The sequence below is a fragment of the Primulina huaijiensis genome, chromosome 11, assembly GCF_012295235.1.
Source record: "Primulina huaijiensis isolate GDHJ02 chromosome 11, ASM1229523v2, whole genome shotgun sequence".
In the NCBI taxonomy this organism is placed as follows: domain Eukaryota; kingdom Viridiplantae; phylum Streptophyta; class Magnoliopsida; order Lamiales; family Gesneriaceae; genus Primulina; species Primulina huaijiensis.
The window spans coordinates 6,796,575-6,814,548 of NC_133316.1; the positions used below are offsets into that span (position 1 = coordinate 6,796,575).

Sequence of the window (17,974 nt, forward strand, 5' to 3'; positions counted from 1 at the left end):
TTCAAAGAAAAATCTGCACAGGAATTTTCGGCTCTTCCCACTTGTACTTCACGTTTCTTGTTGTTTCTGTTGTTGCAGGGTTTGGCTCGGTCCTAGGCTCCCAAGGCTGCACCTAAACATGTGTTAGGGTGTATTAGGATCATGTTGGTCCATCGGTTCAAGCCCCATACACGCTGAAATTCAGAAATGACAGCAACTCCCCAAGCGTGTCCCTTTTTGCATTCGATTTTCTTGGTTGCTGTCAAGGGTTGATGTTTCTGATGTTGGCTGCCCTAGGGGCTATAGCCATGGTTATAACATCTCCTTATTATGTCTAAGACATGACCAAGTCGCCTTTTCGAGGATTGGTCCATGGTGGAATCGGTTTTAAATCAAAAGAACAAGAACAGCCCCTTTCCCGTCGGCCCGTTTCATTTTACAGTAGGTGGGGTGTCGAGTTCGTGGTGTGTTGTGGATCTTGGTTGGATTTTTAGCCCTTAGCCACGGTTCATACCATACCCTATGATGTCTAGATCAAGCCATGGTCAACCATATGGCCACTGGTATGATGCATGACAGCAACAAAACGAAATTTCAGAAACATCACAGTACAGATTTTTGTGTTCTCGGTTGAAGCTTGGTGTTGTCCTAGGTGTTGGATTGGATTGTAGTTGGCCGAGGGCCCTTAGCCATGGTTCAAGCCACACCTTAGGATGTTGGGAAGAGGCTCTGGTCGGTGGTTCAAGCCCCAATGGCCAATAGTCGCGCAAACGAAGCAATGTAAGCACTAGTGCGGTTGCTGGAATTTCTGGGCAGCAACTTGTTGCATCGGTTCAGTGGCTCGTTCGAGTTCTTGGTTGGCTTTTAGCCTATGACATTGGACTGGACAGTGCCTCATCAAGTTGGGAAGGTCATGTTTTTGGCCGTTTGTGATTTGGATCATTTTAGAGGTCGTACGAGAATTTACGGTGCGATGTACCAAATTGACTCTCGAAAGAGCGTTTCATGTTTTGGCCTCCATTCACCAAAATTTCGACTTGCATCATTTTTGGATCATTGTTTCGTCATTTTAGGTGTATTTTAATCATGACTAAATGATGGTTCGGGTTGGCACGGAGTCATGATTAAATACGAAGTCGTTGGGCGTAATAGTCTCGTTTTAGATTCAATTACAAAGTTTGGTCAAGAAATTCATTTGCATAATTTTCATGTTAGATTTAAGTCGTAGCGAGCCTGGGAACGATCCAACCCATTTGGTAAAATTAATACAGGACATTTAATTACGTTATTTAATTATATTACGTGCATAAAAATAGAAATTATTCATTTTTGAGATTTATGTGATATTGCTTGTGGCCATTGTACTTTTGTGGGATTATTACTTCACCCGGTCGTCAGTTACCGGTCAGTTCAGTTTTGTACCACCCAGTATACTGTGGCATTAATCTGATCAGACGATTAGTATTTCACCCGGTAATCAGTTACCGGTCCCGGTCGTCAGTTACCGGTCAGTTCAGTTCAGTTCAATTCAGTGCAGTTCATGGGGCCACTTGCGTAGAACATAATCTCAACAAAATTATGACAGGCTATTTTATTACAGAGCTCTATTGAGCAAACAGTTCACTTATTATTTTCAGTTCAGTTATGCACTTATTTATAATTATCTATGATAAGATATTTACAGTTCAGTTATGCAAGTACTATAATTCCTCATGACATGATATTTTCACTTCGCATGCAATTTTATTATTATCTATTTACTTTTTATTTACGATATATGCATGCTGAGTCTTTAGACTCACTAGAATTGATTGTTGTAGGTACTGATGATGTCGAGATCGAGGGCGGGGACCAGTGAGCCAGCTAGAGTCGGCAGTAGTGGGACCCGAAGACCTCATTTATCAGTTTATATATTATTTTTGGCGAAAACTCATTTTATTACAATGAATTATTTTAAGCTGTCGATTTGAAACATTATTTACTTCCACTGCTATTTTTGAACATCAAACTTTATGTTATCAGTTTATTTATGAACGAGGCAATTTAATTAATGAAAAAGAAAATTTTTAAATTTTTCCGCAAATTTTCAAGTACGAATTTAGAGACCTCTACACTCCACCTCTATCAGTTCACACGATCTTAATCTGTTTTTCACATTGCTTCTCCACTTCAGTCTTAAAAACCTTAAAGGCTTCTAGTGCTTCGTTTTTGTTATGAAGCATGTAGATATACATGTATTGTGAGTAATCATCAATGAAATAGATGAAGTATTTCGGACTTTGCATGTCCATATCTGGACAACAAATATTTGAATTTATGATTTCTAATATTTTTTTACTCCTCTTGGAACTCTTTTTAGACTTATTGATCTGCTTTTCCTTTATGCAGTCCACACAAGTCTCTAAATCAATAAATTCTAAAGTACTAAGTACTCCACCATTCACTAATCTTTTAATCCTCTCTATAGAGATGTGTCCCAATCTCCTGTGCCACAATATAAAGGAATCTTCATTTATAACACATCTTTTAATACATCTTTGAACATGCATAGTGATGTTATTATTTTGTAAAGAAATAAAGAAAATACTATCAATCATTGTACCATTTTCAACAATATTTGATTTATAAAATAAATTTATTGATTTATCCAAAAACTGAAAGGAATAACCAAGGAGTACAAGATTTGAAACTGAAATTAAATTCCTAGGAAAAACTAAGAACATAAAATGTCTTTTCTAATTTTAAAATAAAAAACTATACAATATAAGGTAGCAAATCCCAATAGCCTCCACATGCGAAGACATCTCGTTTTCTAAATAGATGTTCCACTCATTTTCTTGAGGTTTCCTTAGGCTTTGCATACCCTAAAAGGTATTTGTAACATAGATTGTAGAACCAAAATCAATCCACACCATGTGTTATAAATCATATCAGCCATATTAAATTCATAACAGACAAATGAAATAGGAATACCTTTCTTTTCAAGTCAATCCTTAAATTTATTGCAATCCTTCTTTATGTATCCCGTCTTTTTACAGAAGTAACACTCGGATTATTTCTTGATGTTAGGTTGGGGTGGAATTATTCTTTTCTTTTTTCCCTTGACTTTGGCTTGCTTCTTATACTTTCCTTGCGTAGTCATAAAAACATTATCACTCATTTTCATTAATAACCTTCTTCCTCTTGAACGCACATGGTTATTAATTTATTTATTGACCATTTATCTTTATGTTTGTTGTAGGAAATTTTGAAGGGTCCATGTTGTTGTAGCGCATAAAATGTAGTGCACAAGAAAAATTACACAGAGTCGATTAGATCGCTCTCATTTTTCATAAAGATCAACATCATCTGGAATGTTGTTTTCAGTAATAACAGATGGTTCATTTTTCCGTATAACAGAATCAATATCCATACACCCTAATTGAAGAAGAATTCTTTCTTTTTATATTTTATAATTATCGCCCTCCAGTTCGAGAATGTCACATTTCATATCAGAATAACTCGCAGGTTGCAAAACTGCATAAAAATATAATATGCTTACTATTTTTAAAATTTTGAGGTAATATCATGTTTTACCTATGTAAATCATTAAAAATCTAGTGACATAAAATTTACATGTGGACTAAAATTTTAATTCAATAAGATTTTTCTAGGACTTTATGATAAAACTATCAAAATATATTTTCCTTTAACTCTTGTGGGTAAATTAAGAAAAATATAAATTTGATATTTTAACCTAATTAATTATATAAATATAACAAAAATCCATGTGGGGTAAAATTTATTATGTTCATAAAATTAATTACAATTGATGTCCATTATGCGATCTAAATCCACTAAATGCAAAATTTTCCATAATTAAGGATGTTGTGGCTATTATTCAATTATTTAAATTATATGGTTCACCGAACAAAATTTTAACTTTACCTAATGTTTTATATAATAATTATTTAGTGACACAATCAATATTTTTCAAGAGTGCTCCCAGGAAAGATAGGTAGGGTGTCCCTTTAAATACCTAATTCCTAGACAGAGTAACATTCATCAGGGAGACTAGTGGCTAGTCAATGCAGTTTAAACCGATTAATGAAGAACTCTCCTAGATCAAGTTTTCTCATGTCACCTTATAATTATTATTCACTTTAATTATCCACATTTATGTGAATCTTTATAAGCCAAAACATTTCATTAAATAACTTTATATTCATATTTTTACTTGATATATTCATTTTAAATTATAAACAACTCAATATAATTTAATATGAACATAATCCTTAAAAAAAATTTTAGTATGTGAAACATGATCCTTGATAAAAAAAATTCACCTAATTTAACCAATTAAAAAACTTAACATATATTCAAAATTCAATTGTTCTTCACCACCAAGTCATCGTGCAAGCTTTTATTATAGTATGTATATGGTGGTCAACATCCATGATGTGAGAGTCAAATTGCGTCTCAAATGTTGTGATATTGCATCCATATATTATTATAATATTTGTTATAATAATAATATCAATGTCAGAACAACTATTTATACATTTGAAAAAGCCAACGAATTGTTGATATTAAATGCTTCCTATTAGTGAATTGAATTATGAATACATTATTGAAGCTAACCTCAAAGTTATCTTCAACCTGTCGAAAACTTCAAATGTTCAGATTCAATTTTCTTGAGAATAATTTTCAGAAATCTTCCTCATGAAAATTTCTTTTCTCAAAAATTTTGAAAAAACAAAAAAATGAATATTGTCATCTTTAAGAATCCCAATGTTCGATAGAGAACTTCAACCGAAAAAGATGTTCTCCTACCAGTTATACTCAGAAGAAATTACAAGGTAAATTTCTTAATATTATTATGTTTGAACTTCAAATTTTAAGTTTCTCACGCAAAAATTTTACAAATAAGTTTTTAAAGTTCATCATATCCGATTTTTAGAAAATGAAAAACAAAATTTTCAAAGCAAAGGTATCACGACTCTTACACCAAATTTTAGAATTTTTCTCAAAATTTATGTTTCAACACATTTGTAAACATGATAAACAATATGCGGAAGCGGATCGAGCGTTACCTCTGGCCATCGAATAATTTGTAAGTTTTCTGTTTTCCTCTCGTTGAAGGCTTCTAAACACTCCAGCACTCTCTGTAGATGGTGTATTTTTTTTATGAAAGGTGTGCTTAAGGACCTCAATCATCGGTATTTATAGGCCTCTCATACCATCAATGAGTGATTTCGGGAGCCTTATTGTCAAAAAAAGAGGCGCATACGCGTCTCAATTTTCTAAAGTTGAAGCGGTGTATGTACCGTTTTTCAAAACTGTAGGCTATGACCGTCGTCATTTCCTACACGTTTGTTTTCTTCTTATATGAATTGATATGTGCCATTTTTTCCAACACTTCTTGCTCTTAAGAAGCATAAATCTACAAACGACCTTAAATGGAAGCACATAGAACATCTAGGAGCTAGCACTGCCATTGCATTAACGAGTACACCAATTTAATTTGCTTGGCTGTTTCATTGTTACATATGAATCTATCAGTTAACTTCAAACTGAACTTCTTTCAAACAAGAGAGCAAGGACCTCAAACTCCAATAACTTGTTAGATTATCTTAATAAGATGATACTGTATGTCATTTATATTCTCAGGAATTTCTTTTGTTTTTCTTTCTAATCAAGCTTTGTATGCTCAGATTTACTATACGGACATCACAGATGTTTCCTAAAGAGGTGAGTCAAAAATTGTGTGTGTGTTTGGTTTTTTTTTTTTTGTCGCAGTGACATCCAACCCGTAGAAATTCTGGGGCATTTGCTCCCGCTATGACCACTCGTTTACATTTCTGATTAATTAATTAGCTAATGCATTCTTACGCTATGGTTGCAATTGGTTCATTGCTCTTAAAATCAAGATTGTTTGGGAGGCTTGGATCTTCTTTGAGCATTGGTTCGCATATAGATCCGATTTAATTGTATATTAGCTAGAACGTGAAAATTTAGATTCAATAGTATTGTAGTTTGGGAACTACCACTTGGTGCCTGTATGTATCGTGACGAACTTCTGGATGTCTCAATTCATAGATGGTTTTGGTATGCCACCGATGTCAATTCTACTACCTATTGGATAAAGTTTGTTATATTTGCTCAGATAGCTTGTATCTTATAGTAGTTTTGTAATGTTCGACATTTTATTTGATAATTTCTGTAAGCTCTGGGTAATTGATATGAACAAGTTGATTTTCACATCTCTTATATTGGTCACCAGTTCTTACTCTTCCCTATTGCAGATGTTAGATCTGTTGAATTCCTCTCTTCTTTAATTTTTGAATCAATAGGTAAAAATATAAGCCATAAAAAATTTCTTGAATTGGCATTTTTCCTGTGCGCCTGATATTAGGCGAGGAAGGCTGATTTGGCAAAGTAGGAGGGTTCTCTCTTTTTGCTCATGAATCAAAAATAAAAATGTCAAGCATAGAGAAGCATTATTGCTTTGCCATCAAAGATGCTACTGGATCTCTTGAGATGGACTTGTCACTTGTATTTAATATCGGCTGACGGCTGGTCCTGGTAATGCTTAGTGTCTTGTAGAGTGACTTTTCTCATGTTACACGTCTCAACTTTTGCCTCTCTGAAAGAGATCTTGGAGAGATGAAGGCTCTATTGATTACTTCTAATTGTTACGAGCATGTTTTGTGTGTGTGTGTGTGTGTGTGTGTGTGTGTGTGAATTCTCAACTTCACTTACTTTTGAGAAATTCATTTAACAACACCAGATAGCACTATACCTTGTCCAGCAATGGAGATTAACATTAAATGCTATTCAAGTTGGGCTACAGAAGAGGTAGAACATTTAGTTCTAGAAAGCATGTGCAATCTCTTTAAAGAAAAAAGAGAGCTTGCATGCTGAAAAAACCCCATTTACAAGAAATAATTTGTAGGAAATCTGTACTTATGAGAAGAGAAAACAATCCGGAATGGGTTGACACTCGGTGCATTCTTCAATGCATTCAGCTTTATATGGTATGACACTAATGTAATGTTGATCACCTGTTTTATTATATGCTTAGAATCATCATCTTCATCATCAAAGTCTTACTTTCAATGTAGTTGGGATTGGTTTTATTCTGTGCTAGAAATGAGGAATCAATACACTTACAGACAACAAATCGTTGTATGAAACTTTGAATGATATTTTGTAGCAGGTGGTTCGTGAAACCATGTAATCAGCACCCCTGTGTTCCATTTGGTCAAACTTCCTTGTTTTTTATGGCCAAGCCCTTGTACCAACTCATGAATCTTGCTATAAACTCTGAAGTTGAGAAAAAGAGGGATCAGCGAGACAGTGAGCCTTACATTGATACAGAGGTATCAGCAATTATATTTTCCAGTTGAAAAGTAGAGCATTTATGGCCGTATAAAGCTTGTGACCGGACAATTTGGGTTCTTAAAATCAATTTTGGTTGGTGTATATGCAACAATGGAATGCAGATAAGATCGAGTGACTTTGGACAAAAGTAAATAATCACATTGCCTAAAGCCACATCATGACTAGACTGAGCGTAAGTATGCCACATAAAGAAGTGAAATTAATCATTCCTCATTTCGATGTAGACTTGATGAAATAAGTGTCAGATCAAGCATGTGGTAAACATTGTATCGATTGTATTATCGAATAATAATATGATCAAACCCTTAGGACAAAAGCATCATCAAGCTATGTATATGGTTCTCTATAAAAGGGGAATCGAGTTCTATTTTTCTCTTTACAGTTTCTTCTTTTCATAGATCTTGATAAAAGTGGTGGTTTCCTTTATTCCTGGAGTTGGAATATTAGGCATTTAACATTGAACCCCAAACCCATGATTCTGAAAGTTGTAGAACAAGTTTTGACACACATCTTTTTTTTATTATCTTTTTCATTGAGCATCTTCTTTTCAGCATTATCCTTCCCAAGAATAATTGCAAAGATTTTATAGTTCCTCATAGATATGGTTTATGTAGTTTTTTAGTTTGGTATTTTTCTGTAAATTTGTTTGTCTGTTATTTCTCATTTTCTGTTTTATAAGCTGAGATTCATAATTTAGGAACCTAGTACATTATAGTACTAAAAAGAGACTATCTCCAATTTCATTGATGTTTTATTATATTGAGCAATATATCTAGATTGAGATGTGGCGATATCAATGAAACTCTTGGATACTTGAAAGAAATGATAATGTGACATGCCATATTTATGTTGGCATTTATGTTTGTTCTCATGAACTTTCTGATACTTAACTTTGGTGGAACTTTCTGATATTTAACTTTGGTCGTGACATTTGTAAAATGGGAAGTAATAGAATCCAGCAACAGTGTTCTCAGGTATGGTCTCATCTTTCTTAATCTTGGGTAATAAATATTTTCTATGGAAGGGAAGATCAGCATGAAAAATGTTTGTCATATTGATCTCAAGAAATTTCTAATTTTTTGCATCTTGTAATAAATTATTTAGGAAGTTTTGTCCATCATTAAACTCTATTTATTTTTTTGTTTTTTTTTTCCCCCAAGAAAGCTCTTACGTTATTGACTGCTGAAGGGATTGCCCCTTTAACATACCATTACATGTTTCATGTGATAATTTCTTACCTTCGATCCTCATGAACTGTTGGACATTTTTTCTTGGATCATTATGCCTCTTACCTTCCTCTTCTTGATGGTTTTCTGGGGCCAGGTACCTTTTAATATCTTGATTTTTCTGGCAATTAGGAATCTGATTAGCCAGTCATTCTGTGATATCTATATTATGACACACAGGTTGTAGGATCATGCGAAGAGAAAACTAATTGATTTATCAAGGATTTACCTGATAATCATTGTATAGATTGTTAAATTGTTCCTCTAACTGATCAGGAAGATTCTTTTTAAGTTCTTCGACTATATTCTGCGTAACAAAAAATAGTTTAATACTATTTAAATCATGTATAGTAAATATAAAACCTATATTGTCCTTACTTGGAATAAGTACTCTGGATCTACATTATGCTCTATCAGATTTTGAAGTTCTCGACGGATATTATATAGCCTACAGAGCAGATGGACTCTTACTGTTAGATTTAAGTTTCTTCAGATTGAATCAGTTGTTTACGTATGTGATAATACTTACTGCTTTGGACTTTGCTCTTCTATAACATTTCGTGCAATATCAGCGATTTTATCTTCCCAACCAGTTTTAATATTTTGATCTTCCTTCAAGGGAGAACTGCTCATTGAAGTCATAAGGTATGGCATGTGCAACTAGAATCAATTTGTGTGATGTCAAATGGAAAAAACTGTGATTGAAATGTGTTGTGTACATCAATCGCTGAACATACTTGAACTGCCAAGTAGCTTCAAATGAGCGTATAGCTTGTCTTAGGTTGTTCTTGGAATTTTTAGTCATCTGGTTTGCCAACTTTTGAGGTAACTGTATCCCTTCTTGTTTCGCTATAAATGCTAGAACTGCAAGAATCTGTTAAAGACAAGGAATTGTAAGATGAAAGACTTTGAAACTTCTAATTTATGAGTCTAATGGGGAATTTGGGATTTTAAAGAACAAGACAGCTACCTCTTCATCAGAAGGTTCGAGGAGTTGAACCAATGTGCAGATTGGCTTTACGGGATAGAGCTTTGCAGAATCTCGGCAGCAAAAGAATACCTTGTTGCATCCTTTGAACTTCTCTAACATCCACTTGATATATGACAGGGCATCAGTAGATAGCTTGTCTGCGTCATTTAGAATTATTGCTGCAACAGTTATATGAACAACATGATATGTTGGATTAATCTTTGAGAGGATATGATTATATTCACATAAAATATTGCAATACCTATGCAGTTCTCACGATCGTTCTGCGAAGTTGGGATAGGCAACTTCTGATTTTTTTCTTTGATAAGTTCAGCAATGACATGCTTTTCATAACCTTTAAGTTCAGAAAGGTTGACTTCAATATGTTGAGATGATACCTTTAAATTAACGAGGATACTGCTCACTGCTTCTCCCTGTGAAATTAGTAAAATAGGGAGATAGGTTGATTTTGATGAGCACTTGAGGTGCATCCTACTTTTCTTTCATTCATCAATACAGGCTGGTTAAGTGAGTATGAGGATCACAGTTATCTGGTACACCTTTGTACAATGAGAAACTTGTGCAGTGCATGTAGAACTCACGAGCGGTATAATCTTTCCTAAGTTCCCAGGTATACCTTACTTTAAGGAGCAATTACAATAGAATGACCAATGATTTCTTATGCTCAGGATTATAGGTGTTGCAATACTAGTTACTGTTAATGTTACTGTTACAGGTAGGTTGTATTTGGATTGATGGATTTCAAATCCATGTAAATGTATTTTGTTGTTTTAGAGAAACAAGATATGAACTTTAAATCTACATTTTACATGTTTATATATTGTTTCATGTTAGTTATGATTAGTTTCAAATTCACCCAATAATGGTATCATTTGAAATCTATTCTACCATTCTAATTTGTATAACTAATATGTAAATAAGTAAGGTATGAATTTAATATTTGATCTATTGTTTCATTGTTATCCATAGCTAAAATCGAAGTCCATGAATTTCAAATCAATTTCCTCAAATTATTTAGTTCATGCTCATTCGTTATGAATGTGAATCGTGTGCATGAACTGTTCCTATACGCAAGTTGAGAATATATGTGGCTTTCATTTCTTGCTTTACTTATTTACTTGACCCTTAATGATCACAGCTATACAACAGAAAAAGTATCTGTACATATCCTTAAAATCCTACAGTTCTTTCTTTTGTGAATAATAGTTTCATGCTTTCTCTACCTTAATTTTTTGTGGGAACAATCGCCTGTTTAATTAGGTGTCCTATACAATTTCCACATATGCATGATTTTATTGGTTTCAATGTTGGTGTATTCGTAAATGCAATTAGTAGAAGTAAAAACTCCTTCATTATGAGAAGAATCATGTTTACCTATTGAGTAATTTGTATGCAGATGCTGGTGTTGATGTAGATGCACAGTAATATATAGCTTTTGAAATTATATGAACAAGTGGTGAGTTGCAAAAATTGGCATATGAATTTACCTTCAAATGAAATTCCTTGCATTCTTCTCTTGCCTGTGGATGATAAATACAGAAGATAAAAATTTTAAAAGAAAATAATCTTAGGCAAGAATCTGCAGGTTGCACTTGTATTCTCAAAAAAATGAAAATGATTAACTTGACGATGAGTTCCAGGCTACGTTATGTGGAACATTATTTTTGCTGTTATTATAAGATCCTTCTTAGATTGCTTGATCTTGTCATTCCATGATTTTTATTCTACTGGAGTGTGAATCCGTATAAAGATTGTGGAACTGAATTGATTATGATAATTTTGCAATTGTACCTGTACTTTTTCTGGTCCAAAAGCTTCTCTAAGGAAGGCCCAAATCATTGTTCTCTTTCCCACGCCTGGGTTTCCCTCAAATATGAAATGGCTACATTCTTCTTTTTTATTGCCCCAGTTCCTCACTGTGGTCTGAAGGCTACGTGCTGTCTCTCTATTGCATAGAAAATCTTGCAACCATAATGGCCTATATCTGTCTGCCCACACATATTTTCTTTCATTTTCTGTTTTTTCAATCTCATTCGTGAATCCTTCACCAGCTGAGGTCTGAGATAGTGGTGCATCTGGGAATGGTATCGAATTCTGTAATGATGCTTGTGGTGGTGGTAACAGTGTTGAGGGCAATGGTTGTGCAGTCGGTAGTATTGTTTGTGGTTGTGGATACGGCAATGATTCTTGCGGTTGTGCAGTGGGTGACGGCAATGACAGCATGGACGGTTCAAAATCTCTCTCCCTCAATGGCTTCTCCTTTCCTGGTGAGCATATATTTTCTTCACTCTTCCTGGTAGGAAAACTGACTTTTTTCCTCCCAGATTCCTTATCATTCGTAGAAACCTTGGTCTTTATTTTTGGTAATATCTCTCCTGTTTCTTTGAGTTTCATGTATGATGATGAAGTCCTGGTACGAGCCTCCTGAGAGCTTTTGTTCCATGTAGAACTCAATGACGAAGAGCTTTTCTCATACTTTTTCGAGGTAAAGCGAGACGAACCCCATTCTTGCACCTTCACAACAAAACTCGACTTGGAACCAGAACTGATGAAACTGCCAGCATGGCTTTCTCTCCCTGGGCTAGACCCCGACAATTTTTCTCTATTTATAACAAGTGAAAAGTCGGTCAAGCCCTTGTAATACGGACTGCTGGTACTGTACTTTGCTTCTGCATTTCTCCTATTAAACTCCAGGAGACTCTCCTCTGTTAGGTGAGGATTCTTGGCTTTTCTTGTGATTAAGTCGCCTAATTTCTTTGGCCAGACGATTATCGGCGAGCCAGTAGAACGAGTCGTTCGAACTGAATTACTCGTGTGAGAGGGAGATTGTGGGCTGCCAATATCTGGTGCAGATATGGAACGTGGAATCGGGGGACTCGGCATCGGATGCTTGAGGGTGAAAGGATTCCTTTTCTTATGGGATTTGGAGCAGAAAATTTTACCGGCATGTTGTGTCCTATCTTAATGTGAAGGCAAATTTCCATTCTAAGCTATAATTTTATATTTGTTGGCGTTAGATTTGAGGATGAAAATCAAGAAATTGACGTCAAATTCTATGCATCTAGAACGCCTTTGCTAGCAGTTCAAATGGTTGGAAGATTAACAATATTGTTCCCTTAGGTGCTGGCATCAGCTCATGCATAAGGTGAACTTTGTACTTGCCAGTTTTTAATGAGGTTTTATATATGTTCTGGCCATTGAAAGCGATTAAGTCATTTTCTTTATATAAAGTTAAAAGTTATGATTATGAAAATAGTCGGTTCGTAAATTTTTCGAATTTTTGAAATCAGATTTTGGAGTTTCCGTCGGGTTTGTTTTCTGTTAGCTGCAAGTCTAGGACAGTGACAATTTAATGTATTTTGGATTAATAATCATTTGTGATAGTTGGATTATAAAAACCTATAATTTCTTTGCTCAATTCGGAGGGCTAAAAGATTGATAATTGGAGCAGCATGGTATTACATAACCCTTTCACTTTAATATATATGTTTGATGCAATTATTACTTCAAAGTGTAAATGAGAACAAGTGTATGTTTTCAAAAGGTGAAAGTTTCAAATACTTTTTATTCTATGATCACATTTTTATTATTAAAAATATATGCCTGATTATGAGTTTAAAAGGGATATTTTTATTCATTAAAACTACAACGTAGCTTTCTTAACAATATTACTCACTATAGTGTACAAAATGTAATCCACAATTCGTCTGAGTTCAAGTCATATTTTACAAATTTGTGGTTTATTAGTTTAGCTTCGTTCATTTCGCTTTCCCAAGTCTATTATTTGTAAGTAGGTTCTCTTGTTGCAACATACCAAAGATTCAAAGGCATTTAAACCAAATTCTCGAATTAAGTTTTTCCCAATTTTTTTTACTTTTCTTTGCAAAAGGCAAAAAGTGGGTTTGAATAAACAAATCACACATATATTTTTTATTATTAAATTTCAGGAATTCGATATGAACAAAGAATTTGAGAAAAAAGAAAACTAATTCCTGGCAAGTATGGATATCCTTGTTGCTTTCATTACTGATTAAATTAGACGAATACAATAATCTAGCTGACGAAATTATTTTTGCTTTTAATAAATAAAAAAAATACATTATCTTCTTTAAAAATAAAAATGGCCTCTACAAGATATAATAAGCTAGCCATTAATTAAATTCGAAGTCCATCATCAATGCCAAGCTCAAACTAGTTCAATAGATATAGTTTTTCAACCTTAAAATTAAATATATTTACATAATATTTAGTAAGTTTAGATTTAAATACATTTCAGATTCTTCCATGCTCAACATATGAAATGCTGTTTCATTTTACTTTTCCTTTTGGGAAGTCCTTTAATATATTATTGTTTATTGTAATTTTAAAATACCATATTTTATTCAGATTATTACGATGAAGCAATCGAATAGACCATAATTTTGAGTTGTACAATCGATTTGCTATAATTAATTTTTTTTTATATATATCATTAAATTATATAGCATAAAGTAAGATTCGAAATTCAGCTCCGTAAAAATTATTCGAAATTCAGCTCCATAAAAATCATCATAATGTTTGACCAATTACTATGTCAAATGTGACGTCAGAAGATACAAAGGAATATGCGAAATACATATTGTAAGACATTTTTATTAAAATCATATTCTAAATTGTCATTTGAACTCATTCCAAATAATCAAATCCATTTCTACATTTTGCTTGTGGGATTCAACCTAAAGAATTCATGAAATTTCAAGAATTCGAACCCACTCCTGAACAATTTCAAAAACCAAGATCGGAAGCTTGGTTAGCAGACTAACCGCACACGAGCTTGTGTTTATATATATATATATAGTAGTTTTTAAATTATAAAAAAGACAAAACAGATAATAATATTTTAAACAATAAAAGATGGCTAGATATCGCACAAGCTTTTGAAAGCTACATCCGAGCGTAAGCTTGTGGTCGAATAAGTTCGAGCTTGATTTAAGCTAGATCAAGCCAACTCGACAAGCTAACGAAGACTCTTAACACCCTAACTATGGCAAATGGTGAGTGCAAAAATGAGGAGTTGCCATCTTCTCAAGGATTCATGAAGATGGACACTGTTACAGAGAGTGTTCAAAAGATCTTGATTTTCTATAGCAACTGATCCAGTTCTGACAAGAATAAAACATACATCGGCTGACGCTTTCCAGCTCAGCTCAAAGAACCTCATTTTCGCCCAAACAAGCATAAAACTAAGTTAAATGGCACGTTATACATTGTTCCAACATTTTCTTGTGCTTAACCAAACAGCAAGACTAGAATTAATGCAAACAACGTAGACCCGAAATCAAGACCTTATGTTATGTTTCATATCTTTCGCAACAGAAGAAACAGCTTCTGGTCGACTTTAAACTTGTGCACCTTCAGGGGATCGCCTCTCAGCAGCAATTGAAGGCCTCCAAATGAAACATAGACAGCCCTGTCACAAATTAAAGATCAGATTGATTGCTCAATGAACAAGAGCTGAACGAATCATAATTCCGATGAAAAAGCAAAGCAGCTGGGTGCTAATGTATAATTTGTTTCATGTAATGATGGGGTTGAAGGATTAGGTTATTTTCATTAGAAATACTCAATTTTTAAGCTATAGTTATGAATACAGAAAGTATCCTCAGAAAAATATAATTATAAATTGCCTATTTAAAATAAGAATATGAAATTCATGACTCCTGTTAAATAAAAAGCACTTGAAATTTTTTTAATATCAGAAAAAAAAAATGAAAGATACGAAATACACGTCAAGATCCTTCGATTCAAAGACAACTCAATAAAAAAAAATGAAGCAATTTGGACTCTGACTTCCAACCTCTCACTTAAACAGCTGATTGAATAATATGGCAAATCAAAATTTTCTAGCATCACAATAACTTATTTTCAACAAAGAGGTACTACAACATACACTTTAGCATCACTGTTTCCATCATCAGTCTTTACTTGAACTTCTGACATTTTATACGAAAGGCCATGCATCACATACTCAAATTTGTCTGCAAGTGATTTTTGTTTGCCCTGCAAATGGACGATATGACCATAAATGAAAGCAAGAGGCTTGACCAATAACAATGCCCTTGACGATGTTGACAAATTGTTACTTTAGAATGAATCCAAACAAAGTCCAAGAATAATGTAACAAGAACCACTCCGGATCGCAACTCCTTAAATTTACAGAAAAATAAAACAAACAAAGGATCACCAAATAAATCACAAGCCTTGTAACAAACTCTTCTGCCCAGATGTTCGAACACACAAAATTGATAATTGTGAAGAACCGTCTATTGATGTATATGTCCCAACTCGAAAATTCGGTAATACAGTTCTACAAACCAACCACATTTACCATCACGAACAAGAAATGCAGCATTCATCCAGCAGATGACGAAATATAAAAGAAGTCCACGAATCAAGAAATCTGTCAGATACATAATCTTCGCAGAACTAATATGGTAAACATATAGAATTTCCTCAACTTTTCCAATCGAGACAGAGTGAGAATCAAACAAGAGTACCTCAAGAAAGTAGCATGTAACAGCCGAACCATCCATCAACAGAGTGTTAGTTATCACCATTCGGTATTTCTCACTCGGGAGCATAGGATATATTTCTTTGTTCACATCTAACTCCAGATAAAACTCCTCAACTTCACTTCTTGCGATGATACGCGAAACTGAAAAATCATTCAAACCCATTAGCTAAAACCCAAAGATTTTCTTGTTCCAACACAATTTTTGACAACTTTATGTTCTGCTTTTTATCCTAGCAACTGCAGTAATGTATAAAAGTCTCATTAACTGAAACAAAATACAACAATCAAAAGTGAAAGTAGAGAGTGAGAGAGAAAGCAAAGTTTTCACTACCCTTGTCATATACAACTTGATTATCCACTTTATGGACCTTGATTATCTCGTCAAAGTAAAACTCTGCCATTGCTCTGCAACCTGTAATGCATATCGAAAACGAAGAACAAAAATTTTCAACATTTGAAGAGAATATTCTGAATTTTTTCATACGATTTCTTTGAAATAATTAATGTTACATACAGATAGAAGGGTCTTGCAAGAGAGGGAGGGTCCGAGGTTTAGGGTTATGTAAAATCCGTCGCTATATTAATCGGCGGTTTTTTAAAAAAACGCCGCTTAAGAAGCGATGGTGATTATGCGTAAAAATCAAAAAAAAACTATTACGTAAAAATTAAAATTATGTATAAATTTTCTGTAAAAAAAAAAGTTTTAAAACCTGATTTGGGCGAAGATATGCAGCTTCACGTAACGGGAGATCGCACCGACGAGGAAATCTACGAAATGAATACGAAAAAATGTTAGTACAAATAAAAAAATCGAAATTTAGAAAAAAATTGATAGAGTTTCGCTACTACCAGATATGGGTGACAAATCATTTAAGAATATGTTCGTGAAACTCGGTATATATCGACAAATAGCGACAATTTTTTCTAAAACCGTCGCTATTAGCGACGGCTAAAGTAAAACTGTCGCTATAAAAGCGACGGTTGTACCTAACACCGTCGCCGATCTAGATCGGCGACGGTTATAGCTAAAACCGTCGCTGATCGTTGTACATAAAACCGTCGCCACTCTAGATCGACGACGGTTTGTGAATAACAGTCGCTATTATCTAGATCGGCGACAGTTTGTGCATAACAGTCGCTATTAAATCAAGCGACGGTGCTTATGGAAGCTGTCGCTGATTTAATTACCGTCGCCGATCTAGATCGGTGACAGTTATAGCTAAAACCGTCGCCGATCGTTGTACATAAAACCGTCGCCACTCTAGATCGGCGACGGTTTGTGAATAACAGTCGCTATTATCTAGATCGGCGACAGTTTGTGCATAACAGTCGCTATTAAATCAAGCGACGGTGCTTATGGAAGCTGTNGAGGGGATAGTGAAAGAAGAGGGGAAGAGGGCGCGTGTGGAGGTCAATATGATCAGAAGAGGGCGAAGCGGGTTGCCCGTAGTAGTGAGGGAGGTTCATGAGGTGATGGATGAGAAGCCGGAGATCGTGGCATTGGGGCCCGATAAGAAGACGCTAAGGATAGCCCCTGACCTTGACCCAGATATCAGGGATGAACTCATTACTTGTTTACATGCTAATCTCAGCGGGTTCGCTTGGTCAGCCCAAGAGCTCACAGGGACGAGCCCCGATGTAGCAGAACACGGATTAAACATTTTACAAAATTCTCGTCTCGTGAAGCAGAAGAAAAGACACTTCGGGCCCGAGAAAGATATAGTTATAAAAAAGGAGGTGGGAGAGTTGCTCAATGCTGGGCACATTCGAGAGGTACAGTTTCCTACTTGGCTCTCAAATGTTGTTCTTGTTCCGAAGAGTTCAGGGAAGTGGAGGATGTGT

The 17,974-nt window shown here is 34.6% G+C and overlaps 1 protein-coding gene and 1 long non-coding RNA gene across 14 annotated transcripts; one reads left to right on the top strand and one right to left on the bottom strand.

Annotated features, from left to right (window-relative positions):
* The first annotated feature begins 5,459 nt into the window (after positions 1 to 5,459).
* On the top strand, positions 5,460 to 13,600 carry LOC140987578 (uncharacterized). 11 transcript variants are annotated; one of them, XR_012177158.1, is made up of 3 exons: positions 5,460 to 5,723; positions 5,758 to 12,232; positions 12,344 to 12,595. It is a non-coding gene; the product is annotated as an uncharacterized lncRNA (long non-coding RNA). The 11 variants fall into 11 exon arrangements; XR_012177168.1 differs by having other exon boundaries at positions 5,462 to 5,709; positions 7,178 to 12,232; XR_012177163.1 differs by having other exon boundaries at positions 5,717 to 7,340; positions 9,451 to 12,232.
* Positions 13,601 to 14,679: 1,079 nt separating this feature from the next.
* Positions 14,680 to 17,040, bottom strand: LOC140987412 (DNA-directed RNA polymerases II, IV and V subunit 8B-like). 3 transcript variants are annotated; one of them, XM_073455906.1, is made up of 7 exons: positions 16,982 to 17,040; positions 16,843 to 16,900; positions 16,464 to 16,544; positions 16,116 to 16,273; positions 15,803 to 15,925; positions 15,509 to 15,618; positions 14,680 to 15,028 (listed from the first exon to the last, which is right to left on the bottom strand). In XM_073455906.1, exons 3-7 carry the CDS (start codon positions 16,531 to 16,533, stop codon positions 14,917 to 14,919), a joined length of 573 nt encoding a protein of 190 aa, XP_073312007.1. In that variant the 5' UTR covers positions 16,534 to 16,544; positions 16,843 to 16,900; positions 16,982 to 17,040; the 3' UTR covers positions 14,680 to 14,916. The 3 variants fall into 3 exon arrangements, with proteins under 3 accessions (XP_073312007.1, XP_073312009.1, XP_073312008.1); XM_073455908.1 differs by lacking the exon at positions 15,803 to 15,925 and having other exon boundaries at positions 16,982 to 17,037; XM_073455907.1 differs by lacking the exons at positions 16,843 to 16,900; positions 16,982 to 17,040 and adding an exon at positions 16,647 to 16,791.
* Positions 17,041 to 17,974: the final 934 nt, after the last annotated feature.

Bases quoted from the DNA above. Each gene is read 5' to 3' on its own strand.
- LOC140987412 (XM_073455906.1), bottom strand. From the start codon at position 16,533: ATGGCAGAGTTTTACTTTGACGAGATAATCAAGGTCCATAAAGTGGAT. The intron at 16,274-16,463 runs GTAGTGAAAACT...ATGATTTTTCAG, and splicing joins TCAAGTTGTATATGACAAGG to TTTCGCGTATCATCGCAAGA. The intron at 15,926-16,115 runs GTACTCTTGTTT...GTTGGTTTGTAG, and splicing joins TTACATGCTACTTTCTTGAG to AACTGTATTACCGAATTTTC.